Raw genomic sequence first — 17967 nt, 5'->3', positions numbered from 1 at the left:
CAAAAGCTACCTTAAGTGAATGTCTGAATTGCTAGTTTTCCTTCTGTTTGTCAAAGCACCCGTGCTCATGGCTCTTGCCACACCAGGAGGGGTTGATGTCCGGGTTTTTGTTGTGCCTCTAAAATAGAAGAAATATCTGATGTTTTATACACACACAGAGAAATACATCCAAATATATATGTAGATATGTACACACATAAAAAAGTGCATCAATCTACACATTAGTTATCTGTATGAAAAATAACTCATTTCCTACCAGCAGACAGAGGAGCTTTGGCACAAACTTGCATGGTTTAAACTGTTATGAATTGAACCTTACAATGACAAGCTAAATGAAACAGTAAGTCCCTTCCTGTTTATGTGTCTTACTTACTAACAGGTAGATCCAGCATTATTGGTTGCTCAGTACATTCTAATGTCTACCTTGACAAATTGTAAGTCACTTTTTAGGACTGGCAGGTCTCTTAGGGAAATAGAGAGCAGATGACTGCGGCTTTTAATAGTTTAAGATCTGTAGAAAGGATACCATATTTTCAATACTTTGTGACCAATATGAAGTGAGCGAACAAGACTTTTTTTCTTTTTAGATAATGATGTAAATCCTTTTTCTTCAAAGAACAATTATATTTATGAATACAAATAGAAGAAGAAAGAAAGTGTATCCAGGTGGGCATTAGGGCCTCAATTTTTTCTAAACTGTCACAGTGTTCATTAAGTTGGGATCAATAGTATGACCACACAGATATGGAAGCTGCTCCCCTCTAGACTCATGAGTATTACGAGAAGTCAGTATACAATGACCAGCACATCTCAAACACTGAGAACATCTTGCTGCTGGCTTGATGAGTAGAGGAACATCAGAATATCCAAAAAAATCTGAGGAGCACTAAGAAAAATAAATTGGAAGGGGCATAATTTTATCATTAGTGATCAAGGACAGAAGTTTTCATCATTGCTCAAAAGAACAACAATTCACTGGGATTTCTTGTTTTTTGGCAAATTTTCAGACTATGAAATCTTGTGCATGACCAAGTTTTTCTGTTCTCATTCTTGAACACCAATACATAAATAATATTTAAGTTGGGACTCACTCAAGGACATTAAAAAAATTAAAACAAGACTCCATAAAAAAAATTAGTCACTGAGAGACCATTCACTCCCTTCAGATAAACCTAACTGCTCCTTTAAGAATTATAAACTGCCTGGTCTTGGTTTGGTTTTCAAACTACATACAAGGAAATGCATTCAACTCCAGTAACTTCAAATGCAACGCTGACACAATTAAGGAACATGTAATAACTCCTTAATTATAGACATGCTGCATAAAACATTTCTCCCTTCATATCATGCACATGGAATAAAGATGGCTTTTCAGCTCCTTCTATCACTTCAACCAGTGGAGAAGTGATAAAATAATTAAGCACAAAGGTGGAAACCAGCAACTAAATGCAAGATTATTTAAATTGAAATTATATCTAATTAAAGCATTCAAGTTTAAAAATAATGGCTTCTACTTGTAGCAGGTAAAGTGGAATGACCAAAGATTATGGATCACTGGGCAGAACACTAACCTTCTCCATTAGTTTCCCTGTCTGCCCCCTTATTTTGCAAGGAGATTCTAAAGATGGACTTAACTGAAAAAAAAAATTGTGCAGACTGAAAAGCACTGCATCAGCTATATCAGAATTAAACTTAGTAGAAGTTGTCAGTCTTTCAGGAGTTACAGAATTCTAGAATAAAAGTTCTAAATGCAACCTAAGTTACACTGCTGTGATGTACAGATGCTCAATACTCATTTTGTGCTATTGTCCCCATCTCATTATACAGTGAAGAGGGACCTTTACTTAAAATTGAGTAAAACTCTTTAGAGCTCCATAGTAGAAAGAACATACTGGACTGTTACTTTACCTGTTATGGAAGACAGAAAAGCATATAAAGAAAAAAAAGAACATTATGGGAAACATAGTAACACAGAAACATTATGGGATCATCATGGATCAGGGATGATCACACAATGAAGCTAAGAATAGAATTGTGCCTCAATTCCTGTTCAGACAGTTTAAAGTAATTGGAAAACAAAAATTCAAAATTATTACTGATGCCGTTTTCTCTGCATTTTCACCTTGGGACCAACATGCTACTTTTTCAAAACTAATAACATTAATTTCCTAAATTGAAGTCTCTTCAGAGTGTACTTTGAATCAATTTTGAACATTATGTTAGGAGTCCCAGATATTTGAAATAAACTGATGTGAAAACCAGTCCACTATTCTTCCCTGTATTTCAAGTGTATCAAACACCCTTATCTCACTAAGTACTCTGATAATTCACATGGTGCTTTTGTACTAGGTGTATAGTAAAGAAATGTCAGAGAAATCAGTGTCTTAATACAGCATTCAGGCCACTGAGCTGGGAAGGGGAGGACATCGAAATACTGAAAAGCAGAGTGCAGAGTCCACCCTGTATAAAGGAGGCAAAGTCTCATGAACAGATAAAACATGGTTCATTAAAGGTTTAACAGGACATCTTCATTCCAAGATGTTTAAAAACAGCTTTTTGCATATTTCTGCCGTCTTTTTCCACAACTAGTTTTCTAATAATATAGAAGAAACCTAATATATGTTTTCAGAACAGAAACTTCCCTTCCAACCCTACCCCTTCCGTGATTTCTGACATTTCTGATGAGCAAATGAACACAAGGAGTAGGCTGCCACTGTCTACAATTTTACTCAGCCTAAATCTGGACACAAAATTAGCATCAGGTTTCATGTATGTTTGGTGACAAATCTTGAAATTGCATCCTTAAGTAACAATCTGATCTCTAGAGACAGTTGCCTTCCAACAATCAGGCATTTTTGGTTATTTCAACTTGTCCCACCACAGCTTGTTTTCTTCTGATCTGCCCCATCTCTGCCTTCTCTATATCCTTGTCCACTTCTGTTACTTTTCCTGTTTGGTTGGGTTTTGTGTTTTGTTTTTTAAAAGATACATAAATTCCTGCTCTACACTGTATCACATGAAGTATGAATAGAGCCTGACAGCAGATGAGGCTGTGTACGAACACCAGCAGGAATTCCTAAAATCTAGACATATTCTGAAGAAATTTATTATCCACTTTCTATTTTAAAAGAAGTAAGATTGAAAGTGACTACCCTTCCTAAAGCAGCTCATGTTGTACATCTAGTTGAATTACCACTGCTTGCAAAATAAAAATCTGAAAGTAATTTGTAAAAGAAGCCTGTATTTTTCTATGTATGCATGTATGATTTGGTTTAATTCTATCATAAAACACTGATATATAAATCTTGCTTCTTAGAGTGCTTTCAGATATCCTTAACAGCTGTCACTGTTACCCACAACAGCTCATAGTTCTGTGTAAAGTCATAAATAACTTTCTGCTGACTAATGGCATGTGTCCCAAAGTCCAGAAACCTTTGTCATAAACTGCAACCACCCACACTGCTATGCTCAATTTAAGAAAGTTTAGGAACTATTCACACTTGCTGAGTGCTGTTGGCATGCAATATACTGAATAACTTACTACCTGTAAGCCAGATTTAATTCTTGAACTAAGTAGATACTTGAGTAACAACAGGATTCTATGAAGAGCAGAAGAAATGCCTATAACTTTTAAAGAATTTTTCTTGAGAAGAAAAATCAAATCACTGCTCTATGCATAGGGCCTGTTTTAAGCAATTGTAGTAATCCATCAAGCTAAATTTTCAACATCTTAATAATGTATTACAAAATGAAAAACAGAGCTAATTTTTGATGGTTCACAGGATTTATAACTCTAACGAAACATGCAAAGGAGCAAATAAAAACAAAGAAATTCTGTTTGTCTAAGAAGAGCTCCCATTCCTTTTATTGCTTTTGATTCTTCAAAACCAAAGTCCCTCTCTCAAAGATACTACATCTTTGGTTACAGCATTAAGAGATTCAGACACATTTCTACTATGTAAAGCAATACATTCCATGTATGTGCCACATAATTCATTACTTATTTCTCTTTTAGAATATTAAAATACAGCCTATTTGAATTTGGCATCTTCCAAAATACAACAAAAGCTTAACTACTATTTAGTATCTATTTCCTTTCTAAATGGTTAGAATAATTGGAATAACCTTCCTTCCTAACTTAGACCTTATAAAGACTTCTGAATATCCAGAAATTTTATATGAGGTAAGTTGGACTTAACCAAAGACTTCTCCTTTCATTACAAAGTCTGCTTTCCTCATATTTTTGAATCATCACAGCTACCTTACAGATGTAGGAGTTAGAGAGATATTTGACCTCAAGAGAATAAGATTACAATTTTACTTTGTCAAAAACCAGTATAGCTATCAGGCGTAAATGCTTACTTCAGTTTTGCATCATGCAAATCAGTTTTATTTCATGTTTAGAAAGGCACTAGTTCATTACTTTTAATCTGCAATCAAGATGCAAATTTGTTACTTTTAATCTGTAATCAAGCACTGACAGAAGAAATCAAATCTGAGGGAAACCTTCATCTACCCTGTCCTATGAGGCTGTTTACCTCGCTCTGATACTAATGATATCATCTACTCTTCTCCCACAGCATTTATACGGAGGGCATACTGGGAAGCTGGTGCTCGTCAAGGACACACTTTTCTCCTCAGGAGAAACATTTCTGCAAAACAGATAAACCACACTGATTTGTAACACTCACTTCTTTACTGGCAACAACTCATCTGGCCTTTTGATGGTACTGTCTGTTTTTGTATCCGTGTCATAAAACCTTTGCACATCTCTTCCAGCTCGCAGTGGTGGGCCTAACTTGTCCATCTTACTATTAAAATATATAAAGGGGTGCTCATAAAGATAGTGCTATATTGCTATTCAAGTTATGCAAAAAAAGAAATTAAAAATGCTCACAATTCAATATACTCACAATTCAATACTTATATTACCAAAGAAATCCCATTGACTTAAAAATAAAAAAGAGTACAAATCAGACTTTAATTATCCAGCAAAAAAAATGATTTCTTATTGCTTTGATGAAGAATGGATTTCATAGACATTGGATTAGGTCTCAAATATATTATTTAAAATTCTTTTTCAACAAAACACTAATGCCAGTTATTCTCAAACTCTGCACAACATATTCACATTTGGTTTCTTTAAAGAACAGCTTCCATGATATGATACAGCTTTCCAGCTTTCATACAACACATCTAAAAAAGGGGGCTCATAATTACAAGTCACAATAAATTTAAACATTAGAAATGTTTAAGAGATGTATAAGTGCAACTCTAAAACTAGCAAGAAGAAAAATTTACTTTTTCTTTTTTTTTAAATTTGTAATAAGAACAGAAGACAGCCTGAAAGAAACCCAGCTTTGTTTTAACAACAAAAACCTTATTCAAAATAGATAATACTATATACACAGCCAATAATTTAATACTTATTTTTTAGTATTATGGATAACATTTCCAAACCAAAAGGAATAAATCAAAAATCAAATTTTCAAAACATTTTTAAAGAAAGGCAATCAACAAAATAATTTTAAAAAATCCCTCACATCACCATAAGAAAAACTTTTAGCTTTTCAGAAATCGCAACTTAGATTGGAAAACCAGATCTTCAAGTTAAGTTCTGCATTTTTATCATCTAATCATCATAAAGTAAAACCTACCAATAGCATCCCAAACGGATGCTGTAGTACAAACCAATTAACTCCTGTTTGACCTAATATATACTCTCTACATACTCCCAAGAAACTGAGAAGCAAGACTGAGGTCTTTGACACTGTAAGAAACACACTCCAACCTAACAGGATTTTCTTAGTTATTTTTGAACTTTAACAAATTATCAGCATAATCTGTGAACTCCAGGCACATACCGAGTAGGACATCAAAGAAATATCCTAGAAGCCATCATAATACTGTCAAAACAAAGCACTACAGTATTCTTTCACACCTTAACGAAACCAAAAAACCAAAGTTGACAGCGCTTTCACATTCTGATGAAAAAAAAAAACGTGATTACAAGAATTTTTGAAATGCAAAGATCTTGAAGACAACTACTTACATATCTTGATTTCATTAAACAAAGTCCTGTAAGTTACGGTCTTCATAAAAGGAACAAACTGCTTTAAAAAGATAATGCTTTTAAAGGTTACAAATGCTTTATGGCAAACATGTAAGTGGAATTTAAAATTTACTGTTATTGATTTGGTGTGCTGCTCATATTGTATTTCAGCTGTAAGACAGTAGTGGATGTATCACTAGCAGACATGATTTCCAGGAGGGAAACATTAACATTAAAATGTAGGTTTCATCCCCAAAATAAAACAAAAATTAAACATTAATTCCTAAGGGCTCATTTGCCAAATTAAAAAATATAATTTCCAAGTCTCATTAAAAAAACCCAAACAAACATACCTGTTCACAAATGAAACATGTACAGACAATCTGTACACACAAAAGATCCCTGTCTGGCCACAAACAGTGTCTGGTTCTGATGGACAAAACAGTTTGCATGTGGGTGTGGGGTTCACTTGTTTGCTTATCCTTAGGTTAGGAAGAACCTACCCAAGTTTTTCTCCTGAACATCTGATTACTTCTGACAGCCATATACCTCAAGAAATGTAAGACACCACTAACCTGTATACTGTAAAAAAATGCATGTCAAACTTTGCTTCACAACATGATATCAAATTATAAGCCTAATGACAGATAACTTATATAGAATTAATTTTCCTTTTTTCAGTTCTTCAAGATCAAAAGGATAAAAATCTATTTTCATGCAAATGAATGAAGATTTTCCTACCGACTACAATAGTCATATGCAACTCCTCACTCGCTTCTGTATGACCCAGAAATGATGCCCTTATGCAACACTTTCATTCATACTGGAAGGACTGTCTGTGTCCTTTCCCTGTCCAGGCAGAAAACTCACAGCAGAACTCAGCTGACACATCCTGATCTACTCACACAAAGCCTGACTGGCACTAGCACAGCTTATGTTGATGATACTGTGCTGTGTTCTCTCAGTAGTCCTTCACTTGGGGAGCAGAATGGGAGAATTCAATTTTTTTTAAAAAAAGGACAGTGCACAGTGAAAATATCTTACAACAACTGAGGTCATAAGTTAGGGTTTCACTCCTGCCTGTACACAGTAACAGTGCCAGCTGCTGCTGCGGTGCTGCACACGAGCTTTACAGGCGAGGATTCATAGTTAGGGTTCCACCCCTGGCCGTACACAGAAAAAGTGCCTGCTGCTGCGGTGCCGCACACGAGCTTTACAGGCGATGGATGGGTAATTCCGAGCTCCCTCTCTGGACCGGGCTCCCCCGGCCCGGCCCGCGCTGCGCCAGCGCCACCTGGCGGGCGCGGGCGGCACTGCGCGCTCAGCACAGCGCCCCCTGCGGCCGCTCCGCGCGTCCCTGCACGAACAGCGACCGCGGCCTCACAGAACGCAGCGCTGTCCTCATCACTCGGTACACGGAATTCATCCTTGATATTGCACAATAGAATTGTAATTCTACTGTTAAGCTTCTCTTCTATTACATCTCTGGGAAAATCCAGAATTACAAGAATCTGGGCAAAGATGGAAGGTTACACACTGAAGTAATACCTCAAAACCCACCAAAGTTACAGCTTCCCTTACTGCAAACTGCAGGAACTTGTCTCTTACAGCAAAACCTGAAATTTAACCTGGTCAAAATAACGTGTGTAGGCTCTTTAATATTTGTCAAGGAGAAAAGAAAAAGTGATTGATTAACATTCCATTTAAAAGACTGCCTTTAAAAATAACCCCACACAACACTGCTCAGCAAATTGTTTCACTATCAATTCAGAAGAGCACAACATCTTATCCTCCAGCATAAGCTCTGTCTGATTTCAGTGTACCAGAATCCCAGATCTCACACTAAGGCTTCATTCTACTGGTTAAATCATAAATGTAGTAAAAGAAATAGATCTTATTTAATGCTACTGAAGGGCAATGTTCAAAAGTTCTTCTATTTTAGAAAGTAATTCCAGCTGCACTTATCTATAGCCTAAATTGTAAGATGTTTTAGTGTTTAAAATCTGCCACTGCAGTATTAATTACTTTCACTCTCATGCAGGACATTGACTGTCAGTGGTAAAATTCTGTAGGTATTTCAAGAGAACCATATGTATTTCCCCTTCATGCCCCAATACTGAGTTGAGATGATTAAGGCCAAAATTGTCACCAGTGACCAATCCAACAAATCTAACTTTTCGATGATGTAACTGGCTCCTACACCTCTTTGCTTCAATATAACTTCTGACAAATCTGTCCCCAGAAGTGAATACAATGAAGCTAAAAAAAGAAATGCCAGGTTATAGATGCAACACTTAGGAACCAGGCACATGTAACAGCCACCTGTGGAAGGTTGGTTAGTACAAGCAGCAAATGCCAGAAGGGTGAGTTGGAAAACAGAAGACAATAAGTTTTTCAGAAGGACTGCAGGCAGAAACACATTCATCACACCCATATTCTTTAAATGTGGAAATTGTGTAGGCAATTGAGGTTATAAGCCAAGCTAACACTTACTGTCTTTCAGCAGAGATCATTATCTGAGAGCTGTGCCAGCCAGAAGCCATCTATTTGTGCTTAGCAGAATGCATAAACAGGGAGAACCTGGGCAAACACCTCCCCAGCTGCTATTTGGCTTCATCATGTCACAGATTCTTCTCCAAGCAACAGTGGAGAAAATGGAAGACTACTGAAAACAAAGTCCAGTAAGCAAATGTGGAAAATTGCCAGACTTATTATGTCAAGATACAGAGATGCTGTGAGTTTCTGGGGAATTCATAAGGCTGAGCAAAAATGTGAGTCACTTGCTTATCTTGCACCGGGCTGGAGCAAGGCTTAACAACTGAGTGATGCCCGGGTGAGGCAGAGGTCTCTCAGCCCAGTGGTGCCTCAGGGAGGCACAGGAGTGCTCCCAGACCTCAGTATCAGCCTCACTCCACCTTAGCCATCCACAACCAGCCTCTGTCACAAATCTGCTCCTTTGGGAAGATGATGTGAGATGGTAACATCCTGACAGGAGTAATGTCAGGTGGTCTTCACTGCTCCCTCACCTGGGTGGAGGATGATGCTGAATTATTAGGGATCTGTGCTGCCTTTGTTACAACCAATTCAGCCAAAAGTATCCAAAGATAATTAATACATTGGAAAAATGCACCCAGCAATATGAAAATGAGAAAAAAGCTGCTTATCCACCAACTAGGATCACAGTAACTGGTAAGCAATTATATTTGACTACAGTAATACCTCCACTTTTCCAAAAAGTCTAAAACTGGTATTTGAAATCCTCCATTTTTAGAGTATGAGAACATGACCTTACTTCATAGACAATGGCCTTGCTTCTCTCTCCCCTCCCCAAAGCAGGGATGACTCCTTGGTAAGATTTGTGCCTCTGGCTGCATCAACAGTATAGCTGGGAACAGTTGTACAACATTTTGGAGATCTACTTCATTTATCACCAGTAATCTAACAAGAGTCAATGATCTGCTGCTTCAATAAGCTACATTATTTGTGAATCTGGAATTGTAAAAGTTCTTATTGAACATAACTAGCCACAGTGCCTAACTGGTTACAAACAGAAATGAAGCCACGCTGCACTCAGCCCCTCTGATCTCTGAGGAATAGATGGAACACAAGGGTGTTTATTTTCTACCAAATTTCATATGCTTATTGCAACACAACTGACTGGTAAAATTACATAGAACTTCCTTGTTAACAAGTGAAGATCAAAATTGCTGCATCCTCACTGACAAATACAGACTTCAATTAGGAATGTTCAACAGCAAAAAACCTTTCCCAGACAACTGGATTACACCACTGGATTCAGAAACATGCCTTCAAATTATTTCAGCTGACTGTTTTTACTGTGGTTTGCAGACCTGCTTGTTTGCCACTCATCAGTAGGTGCTAATTGAACTTCTAAACATTGGAGAAATAAAGAAAATCACTGGGCAAGGGGCTGGGATTTTCTGACAGTCACAGCAGAGATGCCTACAAATGGTACTGAAGCTGACCAAAGACTAGTGAGACACCAGGAGAGGGGGGAAATGAAAAAAGAAAGATATCTGTCAACCTTATGAACTCTACATGCGACCTGTGTCTGTTAAGAGTTATCATGAGTAGACAGAGCAGGGAGGGACAGAATTGAATCCTGATCCGACAGGGCATTAGGAGGGAAGCACGACAGAGCTGTAATTCATATTCATGCATAACCTGTAAAATTTAAGAGTGATAAATTAAAAATCTCTAGTTTTATGTAATTGCTGTCCAACCCCACAAGTTTTCAAAATGTCCTTTTTCTTCCTCATGAGCGTAAGATACTGTTTTTCTTCACATTATACTGTCTTCATCAACAGGACACTCATTTTTATAGAAATAAATCTTTTTCAATCACCAATGTTATAATTGCAATCACTTCCTTTTATGTTTTGTGTTTTCAGTGCTCCTTGGTGCTCCTCAACAATTTTTCTTCAATCCCCTCCACAGATTTCTCTGTCAGATTCTGTGAAATGTCTACCCCTCCAGCAAAGCATGAGTCACAGCCTTGATCACACCAGCACTTACACTGAACACTAATAAGTTTCATGTAGCACTCCTTGCTGCTGTAAGTGCACTGGTTTTCTCTTATTTGTGCTCACTAATTTGTTGCCTCTTAGGAAAGGGAAAAGGGAAAGCCTCCATCCTTCTGTGCTAAGAGAGAAGATCCTGTCACAATTGCCTTGTAGTCTATGGCAGAAACCTCTTTCTTATATTTCCATGCAGTGTAGGAAATTATGCCTAATATTTTCTGCTTTTCTAGGACCCTTCACTTTTACCAACAAAAAATTCATTACTCCAACCACCTCTGGCAATTCTTTCACTTTTAGTATATTTTATTTTTATCTCTTGACCTCCTTTGTTGTTAAATCAACTTGATAAAACCTCTGCCTTCTCCAATGTTCCTTAAACATTAGCTATATTTACAGATAAAGGATAAATGCAAAACACTGTACTTCCGAAGCTCATAGGAAAAAAAAGAAAAAGTAAGTGAACCAAACCACAAAGACTTCTAAAACTAGAACAACATAAACTTGAAATAAAGCACAAATGACAACATTAGATGGAACTCACCCTGCCTGTGGGTTCACCGCTCCCGGTGAGTTTTTATGACCTGGTGATAATGTCTGAATTTTGCTCCCACTGGATCCAGATGAAGACAGTGCTTTACTTGAAGAGACACCTTGCAGTTGAAAAGCAAGCACAAAAATGTAAGAAAATTTAAGATTTTGCTGCTGAAATGATACAATTTATTAAAACATTTTAATTGCAAAATTCATAACAAGATTTTTAGAAATACAGAGATGTGAGTCAGTATCAAGATAATACAAAAAAAATGTTTCAAGAAATGTATAGAAAATAGGTAATTGAGATATAGTATTTTATTCTAAGAAAACATACTGTATCTCAATTACTTTGCTCAGGAAAAAAGGGAGAAGAAAAGTCAAAGTATGTACAAACAGAACATGTTTGATATCTGATGATAATCTGAAACCCAAATTAGACTGCTGTTTGCATCATTCTAATATACATACCTCGACTATACATTTTCACCAATTTATGATCATATTAAGCAGATTAGTTACACAATTAAGCATGAGAGAGATCAATTTTTGATACAATCATGCATTACTACCCCAAAAGATTTTTCATACCCAATTCAGACAAAAAAAAAAAAAAACAAAAAACCGGTATATAAACCAGAATTCTAAGTACTCAAGAGTCTTTTTAGATAGATGGCAATCCATGCCCCTTCCAAATTTATTTTAAATGAGATTTTACAAACCACTATATCAAATAAACAATCAATTTTTACTACATAGTTTGAGAATTATTATTTAGAAAAGACATGGAACAATTCATAACATCCATTTCATACCTACAACAGTTTTGCTAACACCACTTGGCTGTGGTAAGCGTGATGATGGTGATGGTGTTGATCCTACAGAAGGCATCTTCTTAACTGGAGCAGGTTTGTACTGTAACAAAATACAACCTAGAAATTTAAGCAATTAAATCAAGCTATCTCTATAACACAACAGGTAGTTCTTTCAGGTACTGTGGGAGAACAGAGGATGATTTCCTACCAGGTAACCTGTTTCTGGTATGGGAACATGCAAATGGTTTCAGATAGTCTGCTTTCTAATACCTACAGGTGATACTAGCAGGAAACATTCCGTAACTTAGTGGCTTTGTTAAGATTAAAAGTATCATCTCATTGCAAATTAATTAATTAATTAATAAAAATGAAAGCGAATACTCAAAGGTAGAATTATTTTTGTCTTTCAAAAATCCAAATCTTACTTTCACCTGTGTGGTCTGGACCAGTCCCTGCACTAATTCAAAATACTGTGTAATACACATGAATCCCTCTAAAGCCTCTAATTAACCACTACACTGCTGTCAGTTGTCATGTATCAGGTACCTTTGTTTGGCCCTTAAGCAAGTCTTCAACTGAATTTAGAAACTAGCACAACAGAAATTCAACTTCCTTTACAAAAACTGCATCTCTCTTTCCTCCTGCTATCTTTACTTGACATTTGAATATTTCTCAATTACATTTATGACTGGTTTTCATTTTGCAACTGCTGCCATCTGACTTATGGATCTCTGCAGTTTAAGAAAGCAAAAGCCTCATTCATGCTTAGTGTCTAATTTCAGAGAGTGCAAATAATAAAATTACAGAATGAAATAGTTCATTCTTTTTAAAAGCAGCACACTATTTAACCAGCTTAATTTGCTATTGAATGCAAGTTACAAGTTAAGAAAAGTGTTTTAGCTCACCTGAGTTCGAGCAGGAAGCTTCCCTTTGGTATCAGCTGCCAATTTCCCCTTATTGGTAATACGTGCAGCTTGCTCCTTACAGAAATTGATGTGCCTGTCAGCTGCATTTTCATTAAATCTCCTCTGACAGTATGGACACTGAATGTAATCTTAAAAACGTAGAAATATAACATTAATAGTCTGTTTTAAACATGGCAGTGTTTTAAAGTCTTTTAAAGACCAGTCTCCCCTCCAGGAGAAATGATAGCTTTTTGAATCTGAAAATGAAATACAGATTGCTAGGTAAAAGCATATTCTCATTAGATGGATAAGAGTAGCTGAAGATTAGAAATAACCTAAGCAAAATCAGAAACACTTTAAACGATGCTATTCTGCAGAGAAGGCAGCCAAAGAGGTAAAGGGACACGGCACAGAGATCACCTGGAAGGAAGCAGAGAAGAAGCTGAACAAACAAACAGTCAAAAATCTAAAGAAATTATTAACAGTTCAGTTTGTTCAAGATATGGGAATACATTAAAACCTTTCCCACACAAGCAGCAAAAGACAACAAATCTGTTTCCTCTGACAAATTTGAAAGAACTGAGAAATACTAACTGCAATACTGGAAGTGATCATTATTAAAAAAATCAGAAATTTTACAAATAAAAAGAATCAGAGGAAAACCAGCCAAAATAAGGAGCTATCTCTAGAGACATGCAAAAGAAAGTAACTGGTGGCCACATTACTTTTGCAAGATTAATTTAGTCACATTGCAAACAGCATTACGTACATGAATATTACTCTCATTGGGGATAAAACAGAAAGGGCTACAGAAATGCTTAAAATGTTAAAAGATACATAATCTGTACACTGGAAATACACACCTTAAAATACAGTGCCCTTGGGAAATTATTTGTTTGGACTACAGTTTCAGACAACTGTGTATTTCAGTGCCCAAAGATATAAATGCTGTACGCCCCAGATTAGACCATTCAAAACCATGCAAGCATCAAAATCTTGACACTGGTAAAGCAGGTGAAATTAGTGTTTCTAGGTAATTTTAGAAATGTATTGTAGAAAATGAGATGAAGTCCAACAGTCACTGCCTCCAAAATTACAATAGATATCATAAAATCTAAAATAAGTTTTGGATTACATGTTACTGGTCCAAATGCAGATCAAGCATAAATACTTGTTCCTTTAAATATTTATAAACAGTTTTGAGTAAGTTAAATGATGTAATGGCCACCAAACCATGAACTGTGACCCAAGAAGTGTGAGCTAAGGACAGAGGAAGACCATAGAGAAGAGACAGCATGAGAATCTCATGGGGTGAAAACAACAATTTTTTATTTATTTATTTTACATACGTTCTGCTACTGTCAGAACACTTGAAAATCAACTACACCTTAGGAGACAAAAAATCAGAAACAGAACTGTAATAGATATGTAGTCAAACCAAAATTATTTAAAAGAAATTAAAAAAGAGGAAAAAATAAAAATTAAGCAGCTGTGAAAGCCCCTAGATAATATGCCATTTCTGGCTAGTGCAGAGCTCAATTTCTGCAGAAAACTTTCAAAGCCCACAAATGTATCAGACTAGAGAGGATGAATGTATACTTTCAGAAATCAGGAATTGTATCATTATCCTTTTGTAAACACATAGTGCCAGCCAGACACTTGGCTCTCTGAAAGTACTGCTCATACTGTCCAGAAGAACCTCTAGGATTTAATGTAAGCTTTATAAAACAAAAATGAATCAAAATAAGAGGGCAGTACACATACAGTCAAGTTCAGGGTGACTTAAGGTCCTTCTTAACCTGAGGCCATTCTGCACTTTCTCAAAAAAGTGGAAGAAGAATGAAAGATGCAGCAATACTTGCCAGCTCACAGCAGTTAAGTAGAAAGTATGAATATGAGACTCTTTCCATTAAAAGGAAAAAGACTTGCTGCTTATTAGAAACAAGTGTGTCCAAGACAGAGCTGAGTAGGAGAGGAGGGATACACATGGTATGTTCACAGCCTTCCCACTCTCCTACATGATAAGTAGAAAAGGAGCATCAGTAGCTGCTCCTGCTCTGTTTGTAAGAAGAATATGCACTGATCATTTTGTGCATGGTCTCTTCATTCCTGGTTTCTTCTTCCTAAGTCTAGCCTACTGCAGTAGGATTGAAGCAAGAAGACTAAAACCAACTACAACTTGGTAGAAGATAGATATGCTGTATAGATTATTAATGATTCTTTCCATGATCAGGCCTTGTGATTCTTATCCACAGAATTTGCTATTGGCTTTAAGATGGCCTTACTTTTTAAAATCAGCCATATGGTTTTTCAGGATTGTGAGTACAGAATGCTGAATAATACATCCTCTTACAATGAATGCATCCTTACAATCCTAATGCTGGACTAACACATCTTTTGGAAAGAAACAGGGTAGGGAACACTTCACATCCTCACTTGACCGCAGAGATAGGCAGAAGCAAACGTGTTTTTTCCCAATCCTTCTGGAAATAGCCATTCAGCCAATCAAATGGTTTAGGTCTTAGGACAAAAGGAAGAAATCTATTCTTCAGCCTATTATCATATCCCAGAAGTTAAATGAAAGGTGTATTTCCTTCTCATTCACATCAAACTGCTTGAACACTTTACCCAGGCTCAGTTCAAAGATACCCAAGGACTGTCCTGCCCTTGCTAACTCCACACATCTCACATACCAAAAACACATGAGGCATTAAGGAATACACTGCATACATTAAACTAAATGTGAATTCAGCAAGAAATGGCAGAGATTACATTTGAAAAACACAAAAGTGCATTCCCACAATGTAGATATGCTGTGGGTGTCAGTTAATCAAAAAGGCAATCTGCTACTGCTGTGAGCACAAACAAGGTATTAAACAATTTGTTCAGCCTAGGGTGTACAAGACAGTAGCAAGCTGCAAACTGGCCCCAGCTATCTTTCCACACATTAAAAACAAAGTCACGGGCTTTGAAATCTACACAGGGTGTGAGCCAGCCAGATCCAAAGTCGCAATCCAGCATCTGCACAGGGATAGTAAGTCATCTCCAAGAACCTGTGAATGCTGCATTCCAACAAATTTGTTTTCAATTCAAACTTCTTCACATTAACTTAAAAATCTCTAAGGAACTTGACTGTTTTACATACCGGGGTCATATGATGGTGGAGGTGGTGGAGGAAGTTTTCCACCGTCTTTGAGATTGAGTCCTTTGGCTGCTCGTATAGTTGCTATAAATTCCTCATGCTTTCGTCTCCAGTTAGAAGGTTTTTTGGGTGGTTCTGGCTAAGAGGCAAAAAAATAAAACTTTCTATATTTGAAGTTTTTACTTGAAGCTAAGTATGCACCTTATTTTAGCACATAACATCATAGTTAAGATTTCTTCCAAATCTTAGTTGATCTAATTAACACGAACTGCCAGCAGAAATAAGTCTTACTAAAATGCATACATAGTATGCCTAAAATGCTCATATTCAGAGTAAATTATAACATACCCGTGGCTTAAGAGGTTTTACTGTGGGAATGTCAGTTCCTTCTGCTCTCTGTCGGCTGGAATCGAATGTCTTCCTTTTCTTGGCAGAAGTTTTTTGGCAAATGGGTCCATGCTTTTTCTGTAAGCAGAAGTGAAATAAAAGAAGAATACAGAAATTAGTTTTGAAAACAGAACTTATTAACACATTATTTCCCTCTTTCTTGATAAAAATATTAGCAAAAAATCCCCAACTCTTGATGAATAAACTCAGACTGTTTTCCCTCAAACATTTATGCCAGCCACAGAACTATAGGAATTCAGAGATGTATATAGAGAGTCACAAAACCACACGTGATAATGAAGAAATGTTGAAGGCATCTACATTTGCTCCTTACACATAAAAAACTGATTATAGGTAGGCAGCTTTTGGTGGCCATTTGAGTGGCAAAACAAATCACAGGTGTCTGAAATTCATATTCGCATTGAAGGACAGACCGATTTCTATTAGCAATGGAGATGACAGTCATGGAAATGGCAAACAAAACACTTCATTTACTAGCTGAGACTCAAAACTACAGAAGACAAGGATTGATTTTGTAATCCTAGAAAAGATGCTTTTAGAGGCATGTATTTCAGAAAATGATGGGATCTTAAAAGAAAATTAAACCCCTTCTAAGGAGCTTCAAACCTGAGCCAACTGGAATCAGTAATTACTTGGGAGGGGAAAAAACACAAAACCCCTACCAAAACAAAGCACCTAGATCCATTTTATTTAGCTATAGTAAGCCCTGCTTAACTTCCATATCAACTTATCAAATCTAAAAGACAACAGGGCTCACACCACTTACCAGCGCTGCTGGAAAGAAAGTTCTTCCACAAATCTTGCATGGCAACAGATCTCCAGTTTGCACTGCAACCTCACCTTAAAAACAAAACATACTTCTTTAAGAAAATTTGATTAATGACTAAACATTATTTCAAAAAATGCTAACCTCATATACACTTAGCCGTAATAACATTTGTCACTGTAACACTATACATCCTTTGACTTGTGCACAGGCTATGCAGATGAGAAAGGCAAAATTATACCAAAGTCTTTAGGTACTTTTGGAAGCTGTCAGGCCCAGCAACAAGTCACTAGCAATTCTGTTTACTTATAATACATAACTCCCCTCCCTTAAAAGGATGCATATCAATATGGAACTAAAAAATCCCTTGTAAGTCCCAATGACAGCTCAAATACACATCAAGCATAAAGCTGGTTAGTGGGTATTTCTGTGCCTTTGGAAAAGATCAAATTTAGTATCAAATACAGAAAGGACACATTCCATTATTTATTTTGCTCTACTAAGACAAACTATTCCACTTTCCCTGGTAAAGAAAACAGTCTTGATGCTGTTTTTACTATATATTTTATTCAGATTATTACTGATGATTTACAGAAGTATTTCTGATGTTGTTACTCAAGCTTTGGTAACAAAAATATAAACAGCACATTTGACATACAGCAGATCCACAGAACCAGACAAAAGACCAACAAGTCTAAGTATCAAGACCTGTGCAAGCAAATATATTTATATGACATGCATTATGCAACAGAGTTGTGGCAGACAAAAAACTGCAGGGTTTCCCAATAAAAGGCATCAATTATATCC

At 36.5% G+C, this 17967-nt stretch overlaps 1 protein-coding gene across 1 annotated transcript in view; it reads right to left on the bottom strand.

Moving 5' to 3' along the window:
* ZC2HC1A (zinc finger C2HC-type containing 1A) overlaps positions 1-17967 on the bottom strand; it is a 35120-nt gene that overhangs the window by 6043 nt on the left and 11110 nt on the right. Inside the window, exons 2-8 of the mRNA XM_005479392.4 lie at positions 17161-17234; positions 16335-16451; positions 15990-16125; positions 12845-12993; positions 11940-12039; positions 11135-11243; positions 11-118 (exon numbers count right to left, since the gene is read on the bottom strand). Coding sequence (XP_005479449.2) covers positions 11-118; positions 11135-11243; positions 11940-12039; positions 12845-12993; positions 15990-16125; positions 16335-16451; positions 17161-17234 — 793 coding nt within the window. The remainder of the gene's footprint in view (positions 1-10; positions 119-11134; positions 11244-11939; positions 12040-12844; positions 12994-15989; positions 16126-16334; positions 16452-17160; positions 17235-17967) is intronic.

This window comes from Zonotrichia albicollis, chromosome 1 (genome assembly GCF_047830755.1).
Source record: "Zonotrichia albicollis isolate bZonAlb1 chromosome 1, bZonAlb1.hap1, whole genome shotgun sequence".
NCBI lineage: Eukaryota > Metazoa > Chordata > Aves > Passeriformes > Passerellidae > Zonotrichia > Zonotrichia albicollis.
Note: the sequence above shows the minus strand (reverse complement) of the source record. Positions and strands in the feature narration are given on the sequence as shown.